Source organism: Theropithecus gelada, chromosome 4 (genome assembly GCF_003255815.1).
Source record: "Theropithecus gelada isolate Dixy chromosome 4, Tgel_1.0, whole genome shotgun sequence".
NCBI classification, from domain to species: Eukaryota; Metazoa; Chordata; class Mammalia; order Primates; family Cercopithecidae; genus Theropithecus; species Theropithecus gelada.
In genome coordinates this window covers 140,746,624-140,772,550 of record NC_037671.1, presented here as the reverse complement: position 1 = coordinate 140,772,550, position 25,927 = coordinate 140,746,624, and the positions used below count along the sequence as shown (strand labels likewise).

At 39.9% G+C, this 25,927-nt stretch overlaps 2 protein-coding genes across 2 annotated transcripts in view; one reads left to right on the top strand and one right to left on the bottom strand.

Moving 5' to 3' along the window:
• NT5DC1 (5'-nucleotidase domain containing 1) overlaps positions 1-24,370 on the bottom strand; it is a 147,922-nt gene extending 123,552 nt beyond the window's left edge. The window contains exons 1-6 of the mRNA XM_025384286.1: positions 23,993-24,370; positions 18,794-18,885; positions 16,987-17,058; positions 14,485-14,591; positions 10,735-10,814; positions 8,558-8,642 (exon numbers count right to left, since the gene is read on the bottom strand). Of these exons, the coding sequence (XP_025240071.1) occupies positions 8,558-8,642; positions 10,735-10,814; positions 14,485-14,591; positions 16,987-17,058; positions 18,794-18,885; positions 23,993-24,085 (529 nt within the window). The 5' untranslated portion in view covers positions 24,086-24,370. The remainder of the gene's footprint in view (positions 1-8,557; positions 8,643-10,734; positions 10,815-14,484; positions 14,592-16,986; positions 17,059-18,793; positions 18,886-23,992) is intronic.
• COL10A1 (collagen type X alpha 1 chain) lies at positions 448-7,592 on the top strand. The gene is made up of 3 exons (XM_025384284.1): positions 448-522; positions 1,069-1,237; positions 4,531-7,592. Exons 2-3 carry the CDS (start codon positions 1,084-1,086, stop codon positions 6,417-6,419), a joined length of 2,043 nt encoding a protein of 680 aa, XP_025240069.1. The 5' UTR covers positions 448-522; positions 1,069-1,083; the 3' UTR covers positions 6,420-7,592.
• Positions 24,371-25,927: the final 1,557 nt, after the last annotated feature.

The following is a 25,927-nucleotide window of genomic DNA, read 5'->3' as shown; positions in this document are numbered from 1 at the left end:
CTTTATGTAACAACTCAATAATTTAGATGACAGTTTAAATCCACTACCCCTTTCAAGGAATTCTTTATCCGCTTTTACGTACTACCAAATATTATATAATATCAACCAAACAACATAAGAATGTGCTTTTCAAAAATAAAAAGGGGGTATCATCATTCTGTCATGAACCAGCCTAAACACTAGAGTAATAACTAATAAAATAAAATCACAGAAAAAGATAGTCTCTGGTTAAAACGATTAATATATATTTAAGACAAAGGGTTTATTTTTCAATAAGAAAACAAGGAAAAGGAGGGCCCAGCCTGATCTTGTGTGACTGCCCAATAGAACTTTCCACCATAATTAGTGCTTACCACCTTTGAGGGGAGGAGCTTAAGCTCAGGGTAACCTCATGCAGCAAGAGAAAAACAGTATAAATACCACTGAGAAGGTCTGGAGAGGCACCTTCTGCACTGCTCACCTGGGCAGAGGAGGCTTCAGAAAGCTGCCAAGGCACCATCTCCAGGAACTCCCAGCACCCAGGTAAGTGTATGCTCACTGGCGGACTTTCATGTTAACTTGCTTGGAAAGAAACTTCAGTAATTTAAGTACTAGAGTTTTCTCAAGCATTAGAAGTATTAAAGTGATTTTAAAAAATGGGTTTCTACTAAAATGCACTCAGAAACTTCCTATTGCATCAGTCTATAGATAATAGTCCTAATAAAACCAAATTGTAAAAATTTGCCCTAATCTGAATTTCAGTGTATTTTGAAACTATTAGATATTTCAGGCTGTGTCAAAGATCCTGGATTATTTAATACAGACATCCAATCCTAATTTCTGTTTCTTCTGCCTTAGGTACATCATTTTATTTTTACTTGATTACCTGAGTATAGCTTCCAAAAATAACTAAGACATATATTCACATAACTAAAAAAGGATCTCTCATTTATTTATGGCACATATTAGAAACATATAGGATAGGTTAAAAAAGTAGATAACTGTATAAAGAACTCATCTGTGAAACATGAGAATAACAAAATAGGTTAATAACAATGCTGTATAAAGTTATTCTTTTCTGTTTTTCAGAATCCATCTGAGAATATGCTGCCACAAATACCCTTTTTGCTGCTAGTATCCTTGAACTTGGTTCATGGAGTGTTTTACGCTGAACGATACCAAACACCCACAGGCATAAAAGGCCCACTACCCAACACCAAGACACAGTTCTTCATTCCCTACACCATAAAGAGTAAAGGTAAACTGAATTATATATTTTGTTCTATTAACAAGTTGGTTGCTGCCTTCTATAATCTTAATAATCTCTTTTACAAAATGTATTTAACTTCGGTGTTATTTTCAAACTTCTGAATTAGCCCAAATTCTTACAACAAAGTGATCTGTGAAAAAAGTAGAATAAGAATATCCAATAATTGCAGTAGAAAGGATATACTTGAAAATACAGTAGAAAGATATACCTGCAGAAAATTAAGAACTTTTGTGTGTAGAAATCTTTTTCTCAGATGCCGTTTTTGCACAAATAACTGCACGTAATCCAGAAATCTTGATCTAATCAAAATTAATCAAGTTTAAACATGTTAAGCTAAAAATAACTGCCAATTGTACAAAGAAGATAGCTGGTTTATTTAGCTGAATACTTAAACATTTACTTTAAAAACTAATTCAACTAGCTCACAAACAGACATAAAACTGAGTCTTATCAAAAATATTTCATGCTCACCCCAACAATGAACAAATGTAATTATGAGAACTGTCAAGCAGGCAAATGAAACTGCAATTCTCATAATTACTTACATATTTTTAATATAGTTTAGTGGTAAAATGCAGAGACTTAACTATAATGTACAAGCTGTGTGACCTGAGGTAAGTTACTTGTCCTCTCATGCCTTAGTTTCCTCATTTGTAAAATAAGGAGCAGCTATCTCAAGGACTGCTGCGAAGTTTAAATGAATTAATACCTGTGAAGTGCTTTAAGCGTTGCCATTACTTCTACTACTATTTCTGTTACTCCTAGTTTTACTTCTACTACTTTTAGCTACTAATATAGCCTTCAATAAGTTAACTTTCTTCTTGAATCTGCTGCTTATCTGTCCAGCTTTCTTGGTTACTCTTTGAAGAGTACTGAGACAATACATGTAAAGCACTAAGGTTCTCAAAGAAGGGCAATTTCTAGGCCTCATATTCACTAATTTTATTTAATAGCAAATGACATGACTGCCTATAAAATATCTACTGAATGATATAAACTAACTGTAGGCTTCAAATTCCCTTTCCATAATATTTTTAGTTATATATTTTATATTGTAAACAAAGCTAAGGATATTTGTTACAAACTTAGAATTATCTTTTTAAGAAGAAAGATGGAATTTAAAATATTTCACAAAAGGAAACAATATTTGAAAATAAATGCATAGGTATACAACAGATACTTTCGAATGTCTCAAAATATAAATAAAAATTTTAAAAATTAAAAGCTAGTAGAGAAAAAATAAAAGACACAGGGACTTTCTGCTTTACTTGAAGCAACAAACACAATTTGAAATGCTATGACAAACAGCACTGCACTGGATTCAATAGTTTCTATGATCACAAATTCAGACTTTTTAATACCTTAACAAGAGCATAATAAACAGTCTTGAATTAAAAAGAAAATGCACTATTTTAGAAGGTTAAAAATACTTTGATCTTCTCTTAATATACTCCGTTATCTTGGCTATTTTTGCAGAACAAATGAAAATATCTTAACAAATGAAAAGTTCAGGAGTTGTATTTAAACTACTAAATCCACCTTAGTCTCTTTTTAGATGGCCACTCAACTACATTACCATCCATTGGCAGGCATTAATGCACTGTAACAAACACAAAAGCCCACAGTCTACACAAGTAAAACATTAAGTTGATAAAAGAAATTCAAAGAGTTACTATGTAATTCCTAGGCATATCTATCCAACACAGGTTAAAAAAGAGTTCTGTCAAAACATACTAAATTATGCTGCAGAGGATTCCACAGCTGCTGGGCAGATGCACGTGCCACATTCTGACACAACCAATCACGATTTCACTTTGTGGCATTTAAACAACTTAATAGTAGTAAGTAGTCATTTTACCTTGAGGATTGTGCCACCCTAATCTTGAATGAAGAAAAATTTTTCAGATGACAACCTAGAAACAGGGGCTGTTCCCCAAGCACTCAATAGAAGTCAAATTCTTTCTTGCACTGAGAAGTTAAGGACCCATTAAGGACAATCTTCCAAGTGACGAAGTTCGCCCTGTCACTGGAGTTCTAGCCTCGGATGATGCCCAATGCACTCATTTCCATTGACTTGTTTCTCCTCTTTAACAGTAAAACAGATTTCTAATCAGACTAAGACATCTATTTTTAGTGTGAACATGACCCTTATAATCAGATTCTGAAGCAAACCTCAATCTAACATAGTGGCATTTTAAAAAATGCACTATTTTATTCCTCCAACCCATTAAAAAATTCCATATTTGCAATATGTCAACATCCACTTATACATAATATAGTCATGTATGTACTCTACAATCAATGAAATATTTGTTAACATATGGAAATCTTTTACATAAATTAATTTTTCTCACAGTCTTTTTCCTGATGTCATTTTCTGAATATCCGTGAGGAAAGCTCTATGTTTTCAAATTGAAATATAACTCTAAGTAGTACAAGAAAAACCTACAGCTAAAACAATTATTTTTCTATTTCGGCATATCTGTTTTAATGATTTGCTCTGCATTTATATACACTAAATGTTTTCCAAATCTCAGAAACATCTTTACCCTGTGCTTTCCCCATACTTATGGCCCAGTAGCATTTTTCACATCACAGGCACTATGATTTTTAGTTTAAGTTTAGTTTATCAGGTCAAGTGAACTTACAGCTCTATGAAATCAAACAATATATATTTGTATTTAGGTAAGTACTTTAATATTATTTTATGTACTTCACCCATTATGTCTAATTCTCTAGTTCTTTGTTTCAATTTTAAGTCAATAATGGAGAGTAGAAGAGTTCACAGTATATTCTGAGGCAAAAGTAAATCAACCAAAATCTAACTTGTGTTCAGCAGGGGCAGGGCAGATATAAATCCGAATTAATTCTGTTTCTCTTTTATGTCTGACAGGGTAGCTTTGGGACGGAAAATTTTTATAGTTCTTAAACATTTTCTCACTTATTCTGCAATACTCTTTTTCTGCCTTTTCTGTACATGATTTTCCCAAAACAAATGTACTAAATTTACCTCCACTGCATTTATTTTAGAGGAATTCTTCAATCCCAGCTCATTTTCATGAGTCACTGTCATGGGATAAAAGTATTATGGTGGCCATGGTTTTGTGAAACCATCTTCTCCAGCAGAGTTTTTTAAAACAATATAAAACATATAATCTAAAACCATTTCAGACTGTTCTGTCTACATGGAATAAATGACGCTGAAATATCATGCCCCAATTCATATTTAATGTCACTAACCATCCCCTTCTATGGGTGGGTGTGTTGGGTGTGTCTTTTAGGTATAGCAGTAAGAGGAGAGCAAGGTATTCCTGGTCCACCAGGCCCTGCTGGACCCCGAGGGCACCCAGGTCCTTCCGGACCACCAGGAAAACCAGGCTACGGAAGTCCTGGACTCCAAGGAGAGCCAGGGTTGCCAGGACCACCGGGACCATCAGCTGTAGGGAAGCCAGGTGTGCCAGGACTCCCAGGAAAACCAGGAGAGAGAGGACCATACGGACCAAAAGGAGATATTGGACCAGCTGGCCTTCCAGGACCACGGGGCCCACCGGGACCACCTGGAATCCCTGGACCAGCTGGAATTTCTGTGTCAGGAAAACCTGGACAACAGGGACCCACAGGGTCCCCGGGACCCAGGGGCTTTCCTGGAGAAAAGGGTGCACCAGGAGTCCCTGGTATTAATGGACAGAAAGGGGAAATGGGATATGGTGCTCCTGGTCGTCCAGGTGAGAGGGGTCTTCCAGGCCCTCAGGGTCCCACAGGACCACCGGGCCCTCCTGGAGTGGGAAAAAGAGGTGAAAATGGGGTTCCAGGACAGCCGGGCATCAAAGGTGATAGAGGTTTTCCGGGAGAAATGGGACCAACTGGCCCACCAGGTCCCCAAGGCCCTCCTGGGGAACGAGGGCCAGAATGTATTGGGAAGACAGGAGCTGCTGGAGCCCCGGGTCAGCCAGGGATTCCAGGAACAAAAGGTCTCCCTGGGGCTCCAGGAATAGCTGGGCCCCCAGGGCCTCCTGGCTTTGGGAAACCAGGCTTGCCAGGTCTGAAGGGACAAAGAGGACCTGCTGGCCTTCCTGGGGGTCCAGGTGCCAAAGGGGAACAAGGGCCAGCAGGTCTTCCTGGGAAGCCAGGTCTGACTGGATCCCCTGGGAATATGGGACCCCAAGGACCAAAAGGCATCCCGGGCAACCATGGTCTCCCAGGCCCTAAAGGTGAGACAGGGCCAGCTGGGCCTGCAGGATACCCTGGGGCTAAGGGTGAAAGGGGTTCCCCTGGGTCAGATGGAAAACCAGGGTACCCAGGAGAACCGGGTCTCGATGGTCCTAAGGGTAACCCAGGGTTACCAGGCCCAAAAGGTGACCCTGGAGTTGGAGGACCTCCTGGTCTCCCAGGCCCTGTCGGCCCAGCAGGAGCAAAAGGAATGCCCGGACACAATGGAGAGGCTGGGCCAAGAGGTGCCCCTGGAATACCAGGCACTAGAGGCCCTATTGGGCCACCAGGCATTCCAGGATTCCCTGGGTCTAAAGGGGATCCAGGAAATCCCGGTCCTCCTGGCCCAGCTGGCATAGCAACTAAGGGCCTCAATGGACCCACTGGGCCACCAGGGCCTCCAGGTCCAAGAGGCCACTCTGGAGAGCCTGGCCTTCCAGGACCCCCTGGGCCTCCAGGCCCACCAGGTCAAGCAGTCATGCCTGAGGGTTTTATAAAGGCAGGCCAAAGGCCCAGTCTTTCTGGGACGCCTCTTGTTAGTGCCAACCAGGGGGTAACAGGAATGCCTGTGTCTGCTTTTACTGTTATTCTCTCCAAAGCTTACCCAGCAATAGGAACTCCCATCCCATTTGATAAGATTTTGTATAACAGGCAACAGCATTATGACCCAAGGACTGGAATCTTTACTTGTAGGATACCAGGAATATACTATTTTTCGTACCACGTGCATGTGAAAGGGACTCATGTTTGGGTAGGCCTGTATAAGAATGGCACCCCTGTAATGTACACCTATGATGAATACACCAAAGGCTACCTGGATCAGGCTTCAGGCAGTGCCATCATCGATCTCACAGAAAATGACCAGGTGTGGCTCCAGCTGCCCAATGCCGAGTCAAATGGCCTATACTCCTCTGAGTATGTCCACTCCTCTTTCTCAGGATTCCTAGTGGCTCCAATGTGAGTACACCCCATAGAGCTAATCTAAATCTTGTGTTAGAAAAAGCATTCTCCAACTCTGCCCCACCCTATAAAATGCATATGGAGGTAGGCTGAAAAGAATGTAATTTTTATTTTCTGATACAGATTTGAGCTATCAGACTCACAACCTTTCCCCCTGAAAAGTGAGCAGCAATGTAAAAATGTATGTGAAGCCCCTCATGAATTTCTAGTCAGCAGTCTTAACGCTCTTTAAGGTTTTCTGCAATATTTATCACCAAAGAAGTCCTGCTATGTTAAAAAACAACAACAACAGCAAAAACAAACAAACAACCATCATTAAAAAAAAAAAAAGAAATAGAGCTCTAAGTTATGTGAAACTTGATTTGAGAAACTTGGCATTTCCTCTTTAAAAAAGCCTGTTTCTAACTATGAATAACAGAACTTCTAGGAAACATCCAGGAGGTATCATATAACTTCATAGAACTTAAATACTTGAATATTCAAATTTAAAAGACACTGTATCCCCTGAAGTATTTCTGATGGTGCATTACTCTGAGGCCTGTATGGCCCCTTTCATCAATATCTATTCAAATATACAGGTGCATATATACTTTTTAAAGCTCTTACATAAAAAAGTCCCACAATATTGTATTGAAGTTCATCTGAATTGCAAGGTGCTTTCGTCAATGAATCTTTACAAACTTTTTTATGATTGCAGAGAAGCTTTTTATATACCCAGCATATAAAATAAATAAGAATAGGTATCTGACCTATTCTTATTTATTTAACACAAGTGTGATTAATTTGATTTCTTTAATTCCTTATTGAATTTTATGTGATACGATTTTCTGGATTTACAGAACATTAGCACATGTACCTTGTACCTCCCATTCAAGTGAAGTTATAATTAACACTGAGGGTTTCAAAATTCGACTACAAGTGGAGATATATTATTTATTTATGCTCTGTACTGTATTTTTATATTGCTGTTTAAAACTTTTAAGCTGTGCCTCACTTATTAAAGCACAAAATGTTTTACCTACTCCTTATTTACGACGCAATAAAATAACATCAATAGATTTTTACACTGAATTAATCTGAAAGCAGCAATTCGCTGTTCTCAACCATTCTTTCAAGGCTTTCACTGTTCAAAGTTAATAAAAAAGCAGGACAATAAAGTGGTGGGTGGCTTTTACAGTTGTCATGGACATGTCCCTCTATTGGGGATGCATCTTTATTCCCACAGACCCAACCATTCAGTGTTGACTGTGAAGAGGTACCCACAAAACCCCATGCAATCTGAGTCAGGGTCAAGGGCTGATGACTAGGGATAGAAAAATGACACAATCACCCCAAAGTTGTAATTTTCTCCTGGGAGGGAAAGAAGCAGGTGACAGAGAAATATGCAGTTTGAACAAATATTCTGCAGTTACTATTTATTGTCTTGACATGTTTTTAGTTATAATATTTAAAATTGTTTTGATGGCTTGAATTATACTTTAAAAAGGCAAGCAATCTTTTATGTCAATCAAAAGGCAACATTTTTTCCAAGCTGAAAAATACTACTTTTGAGCATCCATCATCCTATTAGTTGAATCAGGACAATGTGGCTCAAGTCACTGAGGTAACATACTATAAAGGCATCTATGTACTCCTTAGAGAAGCAATCTTGTATAATCCAAGCAAAGTTGTGATTGGAAAGGCAAAACTCTGGGCTCAAGATTGATGACATCTCTGCCCTCATTCTGGGTCAGCCAGTTTTGTTCCTTAAGCAACAAGAACAAAATTTCTGCTGGCAGACATTTTGCCCACCTGTCAATAACTACTACACTAATGATTACAAGTCACCAACCCTCATGCCCAAACCAGGAACAAGCAAAACTGGACTTCGATTCTAGGGAACTCACAGAATGACCCTCGTGGCAGGCATGGTAAGAGAGAGTGTAACAGCATAGCTTGGAATATGGGCAATTAGAGCCATGAAATCAGCACAAATAAAAGGACCTCTGAAAATGTAGGCAGAACCAACTTTATAATAATATTTAAGCTCAAATTAAATCCTAAGTAAGATACACAGCAAAGTACCTGCTTTCCAACTAATTCACTAGACAAACATAGTTTAACAAACATGTATTAGAAGGCCCTCTTCACGATACTCACCCTTAAAAGCTGACATTTTATAATTGTGTTGTATAGCAGCAACTATATCCTTCCAAAAATCAAATGTTTTTTGACCATTGTTCTGCTGAAAAACAATTCCAAATGTAACAAATGCAGTAATTCAGTTTTTAAGCATAGTGAAAAACGCTGGCAAACAATTACAATGCAGACAGTCCCTGACTTAAGATGGTTAGACTTATAATTTTTTTATTTTATAATGGTGCAAAAGTGATAAACATTCAGTAGAAACTTAACTTCAAGCACCCATACAACCACTGTTTCTCACTTTCAGTACAGTATTCAATAAATTACATGAGCTTTTCAATACTTTATTATAAAATAGGCTTTTTTTTGATGACTTTGCCCAAGAGTAGGCTAATGGAAGTGTTCTGAGTATGTTTAAGATACGCTAGGCTAACTATGATGTTCAGTAAGCTAGGTGTATTAAATGGATTTATAGTATTTTTGACTTAACGATGGGTTTATCAGGAAAAAACCCATCATAAGTTAAGGAGTATCTATATTACTATATTCTGAGAGAAGTTTATATTTTAGAAAACATAATAAAGTTATCATTCTTCTAAATGTGATTTTTAAAAAGAAATCTTCCATGAAAATGACTGCTACATATACACATACATATCCCTAAAAATTAATATAGCTCATATAGCCCAAATAAAATAAAAATTTCCACTCATTATAAAGCCTAAAAATTATAGAATATTTTTTAAACACAGCAAATTCACAGTGTTATATAACTTCTGGGATATCAGAATGTGTTATATAACATACTATGGCATCAATGGGACTAAGAAAACTGACATTCTAAAACCCCAAAAGCTAGTTACTTTAGAATTCAGTGCACACTTAACCTGAATTTCAATGTGAAAGAGCTGTAACTCTCAATAGAAGAGATGAATGAGGTTCCAAATCCAAAATGTAAATTGTTTTCATTAAGATTTTTTTTTAATCAGAAAGCAAATAAACATTACATTAAAATAAACAACCCTATGATCCTTTGCTTCCTTGGGAACGTTAACCAGTGACCTATCTAAACAAAGACAGACTACTAGATATTTATATCTAATTATACAAACTCCAAAATATTTAAAGACTGATAGCTTTGCTTGTAGTAACTACCAAAGGAGAAACTGACTCCATCTTGTGTTAATAAAGAGTTCTATAAACATACCCAAACTACTGATCAATGGAAACTTTCACAACACATAAATGTAATTCTGATTCATAAATAAAGCATTACTGTGCTCTATTATCAAAATGATAATTATTATTATTATTATTTTTGAGATGGAGTCTCACTGTGTCGCCCAGGCTGGAGTGCAGTGGCGCGAACTCGGCTCACTGCAACCTCCACCTCCCGGGTTCAAGCAATTCTCCTGCCTCAGCCTCCCTAGCAGCTGGGCCTACAGATGCACACCACCACGCCCAGCTAATTTTTGTATTTTTATTAGAGACGGGGTTTCACCATATTTGCCAGGCTGGTCTTGAACTCCCGACCTCATGATTCACCCTTCTTGGCCTCCCAAAGTGCTGGGATTACAGGCGTGAGCCACTGCACCTGGCCCCGAAAGCAGTTATTTTAAAAAGACATATGCATAAAGGAAAGTGATTCTGACAGATAAATCTGTTTTATGCTCATAGGTCTTAAGTTGTAAGTATAAACTAGTATAACCAGAGATCTATTTAATCTTGATATACAGTATAAAATAAAAAATTTATATTCATTAAATGATGTTCAAAATGGTGAATTGTAAAATTTCACCCAATTTTTTTGCTTTTATAGTATTTAGAATGCTTAAAGACATGCTGAATTTTCTTAATCACCTTTAACTTTTAATTTTGCTAATGAAACTATTTATTTTGCTAAAGAAAATGTTTTGTCCAGTTGCAAGTTCTGTATTCATTTTCTTTTCCTAAACTTTTGCACCCTCTGCTGGAGAACAGGTTTATTTTTCCTGAGAGAAAAAAAAAGGTCACTGCTATTTAATTTTCCAAAAATATTTTAAGCAAATTCATCATGTTTTTCTTTCCCAGTCACCTCTGAAACCACAAAGAAGAAACTAAGCAAAATGACAACTCAGAAGCAATATATAATTAGGTCCTCCAATTTATGACTGACTACATATCATAGTTTTAAAAAACGAGTCCCCACTTACTTTTGTTAAATAGTCCACCACCCTGGCACATAGAAGAGCTCCTGGCAGGTCAAAGTAGTTGTCGTAAAAATAATACTTTCCTGAAAAAGAAGAAAATTTTAAACTAGGAACAACATAATGCTACATGTATGTGAAATACACAAGAATATGGCTGAAGAGACACTAGATTTTGGTTTAATTATCTGAAGAAGCCTTCATTTCAATTCAAAATGGCGCCATTATTTGCTGTCACTGTTTTTTAAGAAAGATTTAAGCTCTGAGGGCACCACAAGAAAGTTAAAATATGGTATCTTGAAGCATTGTATTCGAAGATATTTTAGTCATCTTAAAGAACATAAAAACTAAAAAGGCTATGTGCAAAAAATAAAATAGAATATGAAAAAGCCATATGATGTTATCTACGTCACTGAATTTCAGAACAATCAATTAACCTAAGCCTGGAGTACCACGAAGTGCTCCACACAATAGTGCTTTTTCAGATTGGTTGGCTGACCCCACCTAGAGTACTGCATTCTATTTGAATGCCATTTAAGACAAATTTCAGTATAATGTGAAAAAAACTGTGGTGAGAAGTAGAATATAACCATGCCATGTGAAGACACAGTGTGCTTATCTTATAAAAACTGTAGAGTGTAGGACAGGTACATTCCAAGATTTCGTGGAAGAGAGGGATTTGGTTTATTCTGTATGACCGTAGGGTAGAATTACATTTGAGCCCTTCTTTGGCACATGTGACTTTTGGATCTGCTGTCCCTGAACAGACACTTTTGGTGACCCATGTCACATTCCCCTGGCCCACATCTCAACCACTTCAGCCACCATTTCAACCACTATGCTAACAGCACCATCCCACCTTGGCACAACTGTGTCATTCTCTTTCTCCTAAAGGCTCTGGAGTCCATGTGGCCAACTTCACACTTGGAACAGGTTCAGAAACCAGTAAATGAATGCCTTGCTTCCTGTTCCATGGACAGACAACTTTGGGAGGTATTCTTTGCACTTGTCCTTGGAAGTCCCAGCGGAGTCCAGCAACTATTGTTCCTATTGTCCTACCCTCTCATTCCTTCACTCCTGACTACTGGGATCAAGAATAACCACTGCTTTTGAGGGAACCCAACCTCATAGAGTTCCCTAGAGAATACCTGACACAAAGAAGAATCAAACAAAACTAATAGGTAAAGCCAGATTTTACATTAATAATAAGGTGCTTGAGTACATCATTATAATCGCCTGATTTTGATTCCCCCGTCCTCTCATTTGTAAGCTATGTATATGAGGTTACGGAACACACTTGGCTTGTTCTTTAGTGTTGACTAGGCACAGTGTTCAGCATATTCTAAGCACTCAATAGATGTTTGCTGAATGAATGAATGAATGAGTGACCGAGTAATCCAATAATCAAATAGATTACTTTGGAATGCAGAAGTATTATAAGGCAATTAAAAGAAAACCATATGCAGAAGCCAGGGTTCTGTTCCTCTGAATATTATTTTGTGCCTCTTACTTCTTCCCGTAAATTTATTTTAAAATGTATAAAAAACCCCCAAAGTTTTCTTTTTGTTAATTCACAAAATGGCTGTGTCAGTTTGTGTCCATTCCCTCAGTTAAAAATATTTTGGTTGATACAGTCTTCCTGTTTTTCACTCTTTCACAGCTTACATTGTTAGGGGAACCTCTCAGGCTCTTTTTAATTCCTAAGAAAGGTTAGCATGGCTTTGCCAGTGTGAAGAACCAGTGATCTGGAAGAAAAGGAAGACGATATGCCATGTGCTTTTCTGCCTCTGCTCTGCTATGCTGTAAGACTATATGACACTCCAGGACTCCCAAGACTTAGGACAGTGGGCAAAGCTTCCCAACGTTCATTAATCTGCACTTTGTCGTATCTCTTGGCCTGACACTAGACTGACCCAACTTCATGGCCAGCTATCTCAAGCACTGTTGAAGCAGGAAGCATCCCAGCATTGCCAGTTACATAACCTTGCTTTTCTCCTCCCATTCTTCTTCCTTTGTGGGTACTAATAGATGAAATTCAGTCTAAGAATTGAACTACTGCTGTTGAGTAAGGGTTGAGGTCTAATCAAATAATTCAGGGGGAACTGAATGAGAAGAGCTCATTGGTTTTCACCCACAATGCAAGAGGCTAAGGTTATCTGACTGTTGAACTTGGGCAGAATGTCCGCTGTGTGGACACAAAGGGGCTTGTTCAGCCTTGAGCTGTTAACTGGGCCAGGCTGCTTAAAATGCCTCACCCAATACCCACACTGACACTATACCACACGAAAGCTTCAACCTCTACCTCTGTATAGAAGAGACAGCTCATTGCGAATGAAGTGATTAGTGAGCCCAGTTCAACAAAACAAGCCTCTGAATCAAGATCAAGTCCCATAATCATGAAGTTTTACACAGAGAAAAACTGTTCCCCAAGAAGCTACTACCAACCCTACTCCCTTTGTCTTAGTGGCCATGGTAGAATGGCAAATGAAGGACTGAGGGGAAGGGAACAATTTATGTTAACAAAGGTTCTCACTTTTGCAAAGGTGGTATTATCTCCGCTCAAAGATGAGAAAACTGATGCTAAGAGTGACTTAGTACCAGAGTCACTTTATCCATCAAATAACAGAGCCAATATGATCCAGGACTGTTTGGCACCAAGCCCCTTGTGATTTCCACTAGACCAAGCTGTTTCTCCATAATCTACCATTTGGGGAAGATAAGTTCAAAGGGACTTGCTCTCTGGAGATCAGCTGGCAAGGAACACTATTCTTATGTTAGGTCAACAACCTGGAAAGAGATTATTAAACAAGTTGTCATTAAACATCTCTACATCCATCAGTGCTTTAAATTTCCTAAACGTACTGATACGGAATGTACTTTACAACTCTGTTCTTAACTCTGAGGATTAACATACTTAAATGTAGAAGAAAGCTACAACTATAGAATCAACTGAAGTTCCTGAAAATAAAAGACTTATTTGGCAATGTTTATCAAAATTTTAAACCTGCATATCTTTAGAGCAAGTATACTTCTAGGAGTTTATCCTAGATATATGTATGAAAGTGAAAAATATACATTCATGAAAACATCACCACAGGCTTGTCTGTAATTGTGAAATACCAGACACAACATAAATGTCCACTGCTAGGAGCCTGATGAAAAAAATCATGATACAGGCACTGAATTGCAGAGCATCCCAGGGTTTAGAAGAACTAAGTGTACCTGGTGTGTCTGTGCTGATGCCAGACTCTCCAAGATGTAAATTGAAAAGAGCAAGGTAAATATATAATCCCTTTTGTATACCTTTAAAAAATAGGACAGCAGTTGAAGACAATTTACTCTTCCTTCTATTCATTTCTATAATATTTAAATTTTCTAACCATGTGCTCAGATTAATATTTAATATAAACAAACTTTAACTGGGCTGTGGAATCACAGGCCATTTTTTTCCTTCTTTCATATTTCTCTACATTGAAAAAAACTTGTATTATTCCTAAGTGCTAATCTTTAAACCAGAACAAGTACAGGTAAAAGGAGTGCCAATAAAATCTTTTGTGAACAGTATTTTGAACCATCTGCCAAACAGAAGTCAAATACACTTGGAAAAAATACATCCTATTGCTATAAAACAGAAGCTGCTCCCTTTTGCATCCTGCCCAGCAGGGGAAAGGGGGGTCTTCTTTGTCCTGACATCGAAGGTTTAGGGTACAAAACAAACAGGAAGTGGATGGTGGAGCTGCCTCATTTGAGTCATACCTGAGCGGCAAGCCATTCCAGTGTCCGACAAGAAGTGCTTCCATTCTTTCTTGCCATATGCCTCTGCCAGTACCTCTGGAGCCATCATCTTGGTGCCATGGCTTGCCCTGATTTTGGGAGAGGATGTACATTGCTCATTAATGGTTCCCTTGAATGCCCCTTCCTCTGTCATTGGGACTGTTGATCCCTGTTGCCACTGCAGCTAACAAATACATATAGTTTTTCTGTTTTCAACTAGGTGCCTCCCTGTTTAGGATGCTGTAAAGCATTTCTATGGACAGCTGTAGCACTTCACCGCTTTAATCCACCAAGTAGCAGGTGATTAGGAGATGCTCATTCTGAGGTCATCACTGGATAAGATACCACCCTTTTTTAGAGAAGTTGTCATTTAACTATACAAATAAGATGAACATACCTGGAACAATTAGAAAACAGCCATGTGGATTAGTGGGAAGCTGGTTCTGGAAGCACTAGAGAAAGAGGAGTAGGTACCAGAGTCAAAGCATGAGTCCACCGGGGCCACAGGAGGCACAAGAAGCACCTGGCACCCACAGGTGGATGACTGTGAGCATGCAGGACTGTGAAGACAAGATGAGGAGCAACCTGCCTACTCAAGGACACAGCATGGCTAAAACCACATGGGGAAATCAAAGAGGAATGTGGAAAAACAGAGCAACATGACAAGAAAGTAGGCATTTTCTGTGCTCAAAATACTGCTTTTGCATCAGTTAGGTCCAGCTAAGAGAGTCCTACGCTATAGAGAAATATGGTAGTTTCCCCTTATCTAGTTTTGCTCTCCCACAGTTTCAGTTACCTGTGGTCAACCTGGGTTGAACGATACTAAGGGCATAGTTCCAGAAACAAACAATTCATAAGTTTTAAACTGCATACCATTCTGAGTTCTACTGTTATATTTTATATTTTCTTACTCTATCTACTAAACTTTATTGTAGGAAAAGACATAGTACATATAGGGATATGTACTATCCGTGATTTCAAGCAACCACTGGGGGTTTTGGAAGATAATCTTCAAGGATAAGGAGGGACTACTGTAGTTGAAATGTTAATGTAGTTTATCATGAGAAATTATAATGATTGAGAGTATTATTCTCTTGGTGTTATAATGTGGTAACAAAATAATATGAAGGAAAAAAGAAATAAAATAAGAAAAGCAAATGGGGGAAAATCACAAATGGGCTCCCTTTTATAAAGCGGTTAACATTTTAGAAAGCTATATGTAAAGATCAAAGGATCCTGAATGGGAAATATGATCAGAAAAGGAACCTACTATATTGGTTGAAAGAAAGCATCAAGGAGGTATGCTAATAAATTCAGGAGAAACTAAAGGTTAGCCAGGACTTGGATGGAGAGAGACAGACCTTGTGTGAAGGGTACTGGGACAGGGACAGACACACAGAACAAAGAGAGAAAGAAACAAAGTTGTAGAAAGCTTTTCATTCTTTTAACTGTGGTTGAAGATAGCCAAGAACACTGTGAGAATCTGACAGTAAAGTTAAAGGTCAAAGACAAGGCTGCATTTACACGTACCCTATCTGTCAATGCCTGAGAAATAAACATGGAAACAAACTACAAAATACCAAAGGTGGGGCGACACCTGCTGTAGTTAGATGAGCCTTAGGGGAAGGTCTGGGGGAAAATGTGAAGGGTGTTTACATCATGCAAAAAGAATGATGCATCAACAGAGAGCATATATTACGGGCCTGGGAGTTCTCTCCTTTGATTCTGATCCTGTTTGTATATGTAATAAATGATATAGCTTCATGGCCATGTTGACTTTCCTGTACTATTAGTACTGGAAAAAAAACAGATGCTCCCTCCCTGGTGCCCTGTGAGAGACAGAGCAGTGACAGCAGCTGCTTCTGGACTGCTTGTCATACCCTTAGCAACAGTTGAGAGGCTGGGCCCACTCAGAGAGGAGAGAAGTAAAGAAACTCAGCCTGGAGTGTGGGAGGAGGAAGAGGTTGATGAGACTTGGAACAGTCCAGAAAAACTTCCAGAAGGAGCTAGGACACAACATGACCCCCGCATGACAGGGCCAAATTTGGATAAATGGAGAAAGAGAGGGTGGAGGGTACAGACCACCAAACCCTACCCAATACCCATTCTTTCTTCCTTAACAAAAATAACCCCAATTTTATTTTAGGCAGCTACATACTCAGCTAAAACAGTGTAATTCCTGGGCTCTTTTGCCAGAAGGAGTGGTCAATGAGATGTGGCAAGTTGTAAACTTTCTATTGTATGTCCTACAAATATTTCTAATGAGGTAAACATAAAGGAACTAGACCTTTAAATCTAATGCTCACAAATTCATATTTAAATGGCTCAAACAATTCATACAAAGACATGCAGGCAGACAGATAATCTGTCATCTGATTAATTAAAATATTTGTATTTAACCCATACTGTAAGGGTCATACGCCACTCAGTAATAAAGTGTCTCAGAGAAGATACAGTTTTGACTTCACAACTAAGTTTTATTACCTGAGAACAGTGCCATTATCTGCAAGTTTAAGGAAGTTCCCATCTTCTAGATCCAATGCCAAACCTTTGCAACTGAAATAGGAAAGTTTGATTATCAATCGATTCATATATTTAGCTAACCTAAGAAATGACAACCTATATTTTCCAAACATCATAATGCTAAAAAGGTATTCTCTCACCTAGGGGAATGGTATGTTAATCACACAATTAAGAATATCTAAGAACCGTAAAATTAAGTATCTATCACTGAGCAGGTATAAAAGGAAAATTGTTATGTAGGCAAATAAGGACAGCATATTTAGTTTATAAAATCTTTAGGCTTTTCAAAACATAAATCTAAAACTCAGAAGAGAAAAAAAGAACCTGAACATCATTCCATGACTTTGTTAAACGTCACAAATGTTTTCCACTAACACACACACACACACACACACACACACACACATTTATATTCTACAAGTTAAGCATTTCGCCAGTCTTTCCTACACTCTAGAATTCGTCTCATTTTAGGTCAGGTTACAAGAACTTGCTCTCTGGACAAGGCATATTATTGAAAACCACTAAAAGAAAGTCAAATACTAAGTTTTATCTCCTTTACTATAAAAGACTTGTGGGATTTGGGGAGAAAAGTGAGTACAGATTCATTATTATGAATAATAAAAGCAAAGTGGTATAATGGCTACCAAATACTAAGGGAATTAAACAAAAAATGGCAGGGTACTTTAGAAGGATTATTTACTTTTGTTCAGGGTAAAATTTCCAGAGTCAGTAATTTAATACAGTAACATATTACTGTTTCTTCCTTTTACAAAAATGATACATCAAAAAAGACTAATCAAATATCAAAAGAATGTATACTAGATCAACATAATGTAGGTATTTTTCATGTGCTTTAGGATTGTTATTGATTTTATTTATTTATTTTTGGAGACAGGATCTCACTCTCTACCCCAGGTTGGAATGCAGTGGCATGATCAACAGCTCACAGCAGCCTGGACCTCCTGGGTCCGGGCAATCCTCCCACCTCAGTCTCTCCAGTAGCTGGGAATACAGGCATGTGCCACCACACCTGGCTAATTATTTTTTATTTTTTGCAGAGTTGGGGTTTTGTCATGTTGCCCAGACTGGTCTCCAACTCCTAGACTCAAGCAATCTGCCCACCTCAGCCTCCCAAAGTGCTGGGATTACAGATGTGCCACCACGCCTGCCTGGTCTGATTTTAAACTGAACAATTTAAAGTGGCTTAGGATATTTGTTTGTTTTGTTATCTAAATGAGGAAGACAAAGGAAGCTTTGGGAAGTTGGGAGTCCTAACCCAGGAAGGGAATTCCGCAGTAAGAGTCTTAGGAATGTCGATCTAAATGACAGAAAACCAATGGTCTTAATTCAGACTTACTCAAAATGTGATGATTCCTCCTTTTCTCTTATAGTTCTTAAAGGATAGTAAGCCAAACCTTTTTCTTAAAGACGTAAATTTTAGAAACAGTTCTCACTAACCTCTGAAGCTATTATGACAAACTTAAGCTATACGAAAATATCCAAATTAGTCACATAAGGTCTTAGCTTATTTTCACATTTAATTAGGCAAGTCTAATTTTTTTAGTTTTTAAAGTGTTTAAAGCAGAAAACACTTTAATTCATTAAATACAAAACTTTTAATATAGAAGGCATGAGTCCTTTGACTCAATTTCACATTTCACATTCTGTCTTCATAGAAGAGAAAGCATTACAGTTTTATCAGTAACAATTAGAACCACAGGAGATGTACAGACTTAAAAAACAACAACAACAACAAAAAAGAACTTACCAGAAATCCCAATCCTCTGGGGTCACACTGAGCAATTCCTTATCGTACCCTTTCTCCTTAACTAGGAACTGGGCAAAGCTATTATAAATGAGCTGCAAAAAAGGGGAAGAAAAACAGATTAAATATAACACCCACTACTCATTCTTAATGTCACAGACCTAAAACCCTAATGGAACTGCTGATGGGGGCAAGTAGGAGGAAGGAAATATCTGTAATTGTGAAGTTCCGCATTTTAATTCTTCACAAGCAATTTATCAACTCCTGCATGCCCCAGGTAGCTGTCCCGTTCAAAATTATACCATCGGCATACAATTATACAACCAAAGACAATTATTAACCCTACTCCTGAATTCTATTGGGTTGGAGATCATAATTTAAGACTTGACAAAGCTTTTTAAACTTATTTAATACATCACTAAGATAATAAATATGCTGACCACTCTATCCATCCATCCTTGGTCCATTCTGGCCAGAAAAGCCCCAGGTTAAGGAAATCTCAGAGTGAAATACATATGGGGACCAGGCAGGTGATCTAAACAAGTCACGACGCCTCTATCAGATGTAGGAAATCATTCTTGTTTCTCCATACACACATACACAAAAACCATTAAAAAAAAAATACCTAAAGAAAAAGGACAAAGAAAGCCTCTGGAAGCAAGTACAATAATTACAATAATAAATACTCTGTTGATTGCTCACAGATCTTATTTCTCAACAACAAAAAATGCTGGGTTTTTGAGTAAAATATCTGTTTTTTAAGTGCTGGCTAACTTTAAAAGAACTGTACATACCAAACAAAAAGTGCACAAAAGGGTAGATGGCCCAACCTTGTTCTGCCTCGAAGTGTTCTTTGGCCAGTATCAGGGACACTTGAGCCTGAGCAGAACAGAGGTCTGAGCCAACCTGCACAGTGTCCAAAAGGACACACTGAACAATCTGACCCTTCTTCTACAGATATTAACCCATGACAGGTTTTGATAACATGTCATACTCTTAGGGAGAAGATGGAGTCAGAGGAGTGAGGGAAATCTCTCCTGGGTGGTGAGATTTACACTGATACTTAGATGTAGCAGTTTGCTGGGTGAATGCAGAGGGAATGGGGGGTGACTCAGGTTCAGAAACTGAGGGGACCTGCACACAGCTGGAGTAGCGGTATCAGGGTCTGAGTGTAAGGATATGAGCATGGAGAAAGCAAAGGCTCCTTGTCAAATGTCAAATTGAGTTGCTCCCTGTCATAAAGCTAATTAAAATCAGTATACATGTACTTCCATCCAGTGTAATGTGACCTTATCCAGGTCAACTGTTAATTGACCCACATTATGTTAACACTATATATCAACAGTTCTCAACCCTGATGGTGATTCAGAACCATAGGCGACCTTCTTAAAACTACCCAGAGTTTCCAAGTGTACATGAGAGAGGGCCCCCTCTGAAGCACAGAGAACACTGAAAACCACTGACCTGCGTGTCTTACAGATTTTCATTTACTCATTAAAAGGAAAAAACAATAAAAAATACACTGAGTCACTTTGTGGTACAAAGTACTATGGACAATAAAAAGTCCATATCATGATCCTGCTTATAAGAAACCAGTGCTGCAGGGCTAACAGATGTGAAGTGCTTAGAGCAGAGCCTGGCACACCAGCAAATCCAATTTAAGTATTTGCTATTATTATGTCATATGCTGCTAAAAACAAAACAAAACAAAAAAACAGAAACAATGCCCTGACGTGTGGCGCTTGCCCATCTCCACGGTGTAAATATTCCCACCATGGCCTGTTTCAAGCCACCAACAGCAGTTTACCTGCTTGCACAATTCCTGAATAGTTAACAACTGGCTTTCACAAGCCCCTAAGAGTCAGCTATTGTACACCTTAGATTTGCCTCTGGTTGAGGCACTTTTGAGTTTCTCCAGTTATCCAAGTGATTAGTCTACGATATGGGCATGTGATTCTAAAACACTCGAAATTTCCTGGAACGAAGGAGCCCTTTCCATCAGAGATGCCAACAGGCACAGCCACAGCTGTGTTCCTTACCTTGTGGAGGAGATTTTTATGTAACAGGAGAGAAGGGGGCCAATGGACAAGGAGAGAAGCAGAGAACAGCAGTGTGAAGAAAAGCAGGGGCATCTGTACTCTGAAACCCCTGGTCTAAGCAGAAGGCTTCTTGCAGTTTGTCCTGAGTCTCTCTAGAAACCTTCATGGCACAGGGCTCTCTAAGACATTCCTCTCCCAGCCTTAGCTGTCACCACCTCACAGTCTCTCAGGACTCATAATAATACATACTCTACAGCAGTTGCCAATTGGTACCCTGTGGTCCGTACGCAGCCTACAAATTATGTTTGGTTCCCACTTAAGGTTGCCAGATAAAATTTTAAAATGCCTAGGTAAATGTGACTTTCAAATAAACAACAAATACTTTTTGTTGGTATAAGCATGTCCTATGCAATATCTGGGACCCTGCTCTCCCACTCACACATTTACGTTAACTGACTGGCATCAGACTTCTGAGTCTGCAACCTTAGGAGAAACCACGTGTCATCCTCTCTTCTACAATGCCTTTCCAAGGCCTCATGTGAATGCCTACAAAACTGAAAGGAAAGGCACTCGCAGCTCTCTGTGATGCAGCCCCCACTGACTTCTCCACCATCTTCTCCTGAAACTTGCCACCTTTTGCTTGCACCCAGCAGTTCCTGGTGCTGTTGCTCACCTCGAGGTCCTGGCCTTTATTATAACTACTGTGGGTGAAGCACTCCTCTCCACCTCCTCACCTGCCAGCTCCAGGCATTCCCTCTGTGTTTTAGGGCACCATACAGACAGCAAGGTGGGAAGAAGCAGAAATCCACAGCCAGACTACCTTGCTCGGTTGCCCTGGATACACTTTCTTTCTGTGCCTCATTGCTCAATGCTCTCTTAACAGTGGCTGTGGTGATGATATCTACCTCACAGGGACGTTGTAAGGATTAAATCCATTCATAGAAGCGGCATGCTTATTAGAATTATGGCTGTATCATATTGTGTTATTAAAATACCAATTACCTATTCAGTCTATTTATTGAGCCCAGTATGCGCCCAGTACTAAGTTTGGCACATAGAACACACAGGAAACTGTCACAGATGGAGCTCTAGGGGAAGTCCAACAAGTAAACAGGAAGTGTTAATATCATGTCGTATGTGCTCTGAGGAATGAAGAAGGGTTTTGTGGAAAACTGAAGGTGGGCTTAGAGTGGAAGGGCAAACTTTAGAGGGCCAAAAAAGCTTCCTAAGGGGAACCATGTTAAAGATGAGGCCTGATGGGATGAAGAGCTTTTGTGCAGAGCAAAGAGGCCCTCCAGGTACTGGCAGCGTGCAGCAAGACCCAGGTCATACTACCCATCGCAGGGGACCAAGACTAACTCTTCAGCATTTTTGCCTACTGCGTAAGGCTGCCTGGAGGCCTGCGTGTTGATCTCTGTATTCTCAGCTCTAGCATGGTGCTCAGCACACTGTGGGACTTAAAAAAAGATTTTCCACACCAACCATGATCCAAAACTCATAGGTTACCGTTTTCAAGCTTTAAACATCACTATTCTCCAGGTTTGCAGTTAAAAAAACTCTTGTCTTTCAGAATCTTATATTCTGAAATTTTATGATCACCTATGGACAACACTAGCTCTAACATGACAGTGGTTTAAAAATATTCTCTCCAAATGAAGGTAACTAAAGAGGAGACACACAAAACTGTGATTCAGGAAGGATTTAAAAGGCACAGAGGGAAGGAAAACATGTATCAAAGACCTAGGGGAAGCAGTGACCGAAGAACCAAGCAGTAAAAAAGCCTTCTTAATTCTCAATGTGACTAAGGAAACCAGACCTGGAAGGTAAGAAAGCAGGAAAGTGTAACAGCAGAAAAAGGACATTAAAAAAAAAAAAAAAAATTCGCATCTGGGCATAGAAAACACACAAGAAATTCCAGCAGCCACTCTTTTTTGACCTTTAACGTGTACCTGAACTAGCGGGTGCAGGGACATCACCATAATGGGGTACAGCCCTGGCTGGATGTCTGCACCAGTGATCTAGAGTTCTACCCATAAACTGAGGTTTCCAAATGGTTTGGGTGGTAACCATAAAAGCAAACACTTGTCTTTGCCAAGGTACTATTCTAAGCATTATACATCTCTTACTCATTTAATCCTTGCAACAATCTTGTGAGGTAAATCCAATTATTAGCTCCATTTTACAGATGGGAAACTGAGAAGCAGCACAGGTTAAGTAACTTGCTCAAAGTCACAGAGCTAGTAACAGCGGAGCTGGTGTCCTATGTTAGGCAGTCTGGCTGAGGAGTCCTCGCTTTCACTACTGTACTCATAACCAGCTCTTTTTCTGTCTGGATGCTTAGATCTTGGACTAAAAAAAATCTGGTAACTTTTCAAAATTAGTTTCCTTGGGAATTGGGAAACCAAAGGAATAGTGGAGGGAGGGCAATTAATTTGAGAGTACAGGTCTGGAAGCATGCATACTCCATGTACCCCTCCCTCAGGGCGCAGTGAGGACCTAAACTTTGCAGGCTGTTGGTAGGACTGGAATGTATTCAAAGTGCACGGAGCACGCAGTCGATGCGCAATAAATATTTATTTTCTTCTCTTGACAAAAGGTAAAATGAGGGCTAAGATCTTAATGACTTCTCAACTAGTGTTCCGTCCAATACACTACGCTATATACTACGCATCTCTCCCAGATTGCAGTTTAAACACTGATGGGTGGTTGATCGTGCAAATTGAAAAATGCAGCCAAGAAAAATGCAAGTCCCAAATCAAGTGGCTGTGTCCACAATCAGCTTGTGTCCAGAAAGACATGCAGAGAAGTTTCACGACATGGGATCTTCAAGGACAGCCCCAATGCTCCTGACCCCGCCCCTCCTCTGCTCTAGAAACCGATTCCCCAGCACGATCTTGCGCAGTTTGCCCCTCCTTCGTTCTTCCCTACCTCTCTCAACATTAGCTAATGGCTGAGCTAAATGTGCCGGTCCCCAGGGCACTAGCGCGGAGCGGAGGCTGCACACTTCCGCCCCGTCTCGCCGCTGGAGGCCTCGCTCTGCGGAAAGACTCGGCCGCCGCAGGCCCCCGACAGCGCCCGCCGCTGCCCAAGCCTGGAGGAAACTCAAGCCCCAGCCGCCATGGAGGTTGCGCGCAGTGCGCCCCGGGGAGCCCGCGCCACTCACCGGGGCGCTCTCGGGCAGGTTGTAGCGACACAGAGTGTGGTCCAGGTCGAATCCGACCACGTCGCAGGCGGCCAGGGAGAAGTGCTGAGCCATTGCTGCGCGGGGAGCACGGAGGAGCCCCTCGGCCGGGGAGGGTGCAAGGAGCTGGCGGGCGGGACGCTGCGGGACGGGACCGGGTCGGACGCGGCGGGGCGGGGCTGCGGCTGTCAGGGCACCGGCGCGGCAGCCTCTCCCGCCTCCCGCGCCCTGCAGCACCGCCCCTGGATACGCTTAGCCCCCGCCCCTCGCGCGGCCGGCGTCCTGCGCCGCGGTCCGGAGTCAGGTAGTCAGCTCGCGTCCTCCTGCTACCCCAGCGCCGGCGACCTCGCTCCGTCCCGCAAGCCTGGGAACCCAGAAGGCAATAGGGGTCCAGGAGCGGTGCCGCTGCTGCACAGCTGAGACCTGTAGGCACTTAGCCCTTCCTACCACAAAATTAACCGGGACTCTCCATCGCCTTCAGGGCGCCTCGGAAACCAGGAGATCCTGAGGTTAGACTTGACCTTTTACCCCTGTGTGCGGAATAGTGTAGGATCATGGAAAAAAAATCATCCTCTAATATCCCTCTGACCCAGTTAGCCTGCAATTTGGAAGGTCTTTTCGCCCACGTGATCTTTGACAGTGGTTTAAACCAAAAACTTTGTATTCCTTGGTTTCCTAAGTGTAAAATGAGAGAGAGACCTTTCACCATTTCATACCCTGGAGTGCGTTAGAAAATAAATGTATCAGACCTCGTGAAGAACCATTTTGCAAGATGATACTGGTTATGGAAACCAATATTGGTTATTACTTGATCATCCTATTTTGTTATTGTAATGAAGAATTTTCTATGAAAGGACATCAGACACTTCATAGAAATATATAGAGTATGCTACAGAAAAAAGAAAACTTTTGTAAACCGGGTTTAAGGTTTATAGAGCACAAAATGATTCGAGTGACATTTACTTAATTCTCTCAAAAACTGTATAACTACTACCGTTTTAGATGCAGAGAAAGTTAATCCATTACATACAATGTATGCCTTAGGGCATTTAATTCTCTTCCGGATTTCCTGATGTGAAGGACTAGCACTTTGAGATCTTTATTACATAGTGCCTCATTTTAAAAAGAAAATACAAATCTATTATGTTTATATTGCTTCAGTTTTAAATCTAAAGGAACAGTGTGTCTAATGGGACAAATCAATAGTCGTGACATAATGAAAATATAATTGATTAAGAACTGCATTTAACCCTTTCAAATACTAATCCTTTTGAGGCTAATAGACCAGAGGATTAATTTAGTGCAATAGATAGTGCAACTGAGTAGGAGGACACTTATACCTAGTAGACCCATTTGAATAAAATTGATAACTTGTTCCATTATGATACTTAAAAGCCCCAAACAAATCTCTCTGGAATAGGAAAAGTAAAGAATCTTCAAGAAGATTGAGCTGTTCACTGATGAGTTCAACAACCATGTCTTCGATGTCTGTGAACCAAAAGAGAAAAGGCTGGATTGTTGGAGGAGCTGGAAAAAGCTTGTCGGCCCTGGAGCATTGACCTTGGCATTCTTCTCTGCCCCTTGCAATAGAGTGCTACCAAAGTCACACTTCCAGGTAGATGCCACGTTGAAGGGCACACGTTTCCTTGGGGAATATCTTGTTTCATGTGGGAGTAGGTGCTTTAGGTGCTTTAGGGACTTCCCTTAGTAATACAAATGTAATAGTACATTCATTTTAAGAGGGAAGAGTAGAAAAGGATTGTTTTTTGTTGACTTAGCCAAAACTTGTCCTTACAGAACCTCTTGAGTGTGCTGAATTGTGAACAGGAAATTGGGGGTGAGGGGAGAGAGGGAACCAGGGCACTCTTAAAGAGAAAAAGACCCCTGGGTGTATAGTCAAGTGGTCCTGGGACTGAA

Excerpts from the sequence above, each read along its gene's own strand:
- COL10A1 (XM_025384284.1), top strand. The coding sequence starts at position 1,084 with ATGCTGCCACAAATACCCTTTTTGCTGCTAGTATCCTTGAACTTGGTT. Across the intron at positions 1,238-4,530 it reads CTACACCATAAAGAGTAAAG|GTATAGCAGTAAGAGGAGAG; the intron begins GTAAACTGAATT and ends TGTGTCTTTTAG.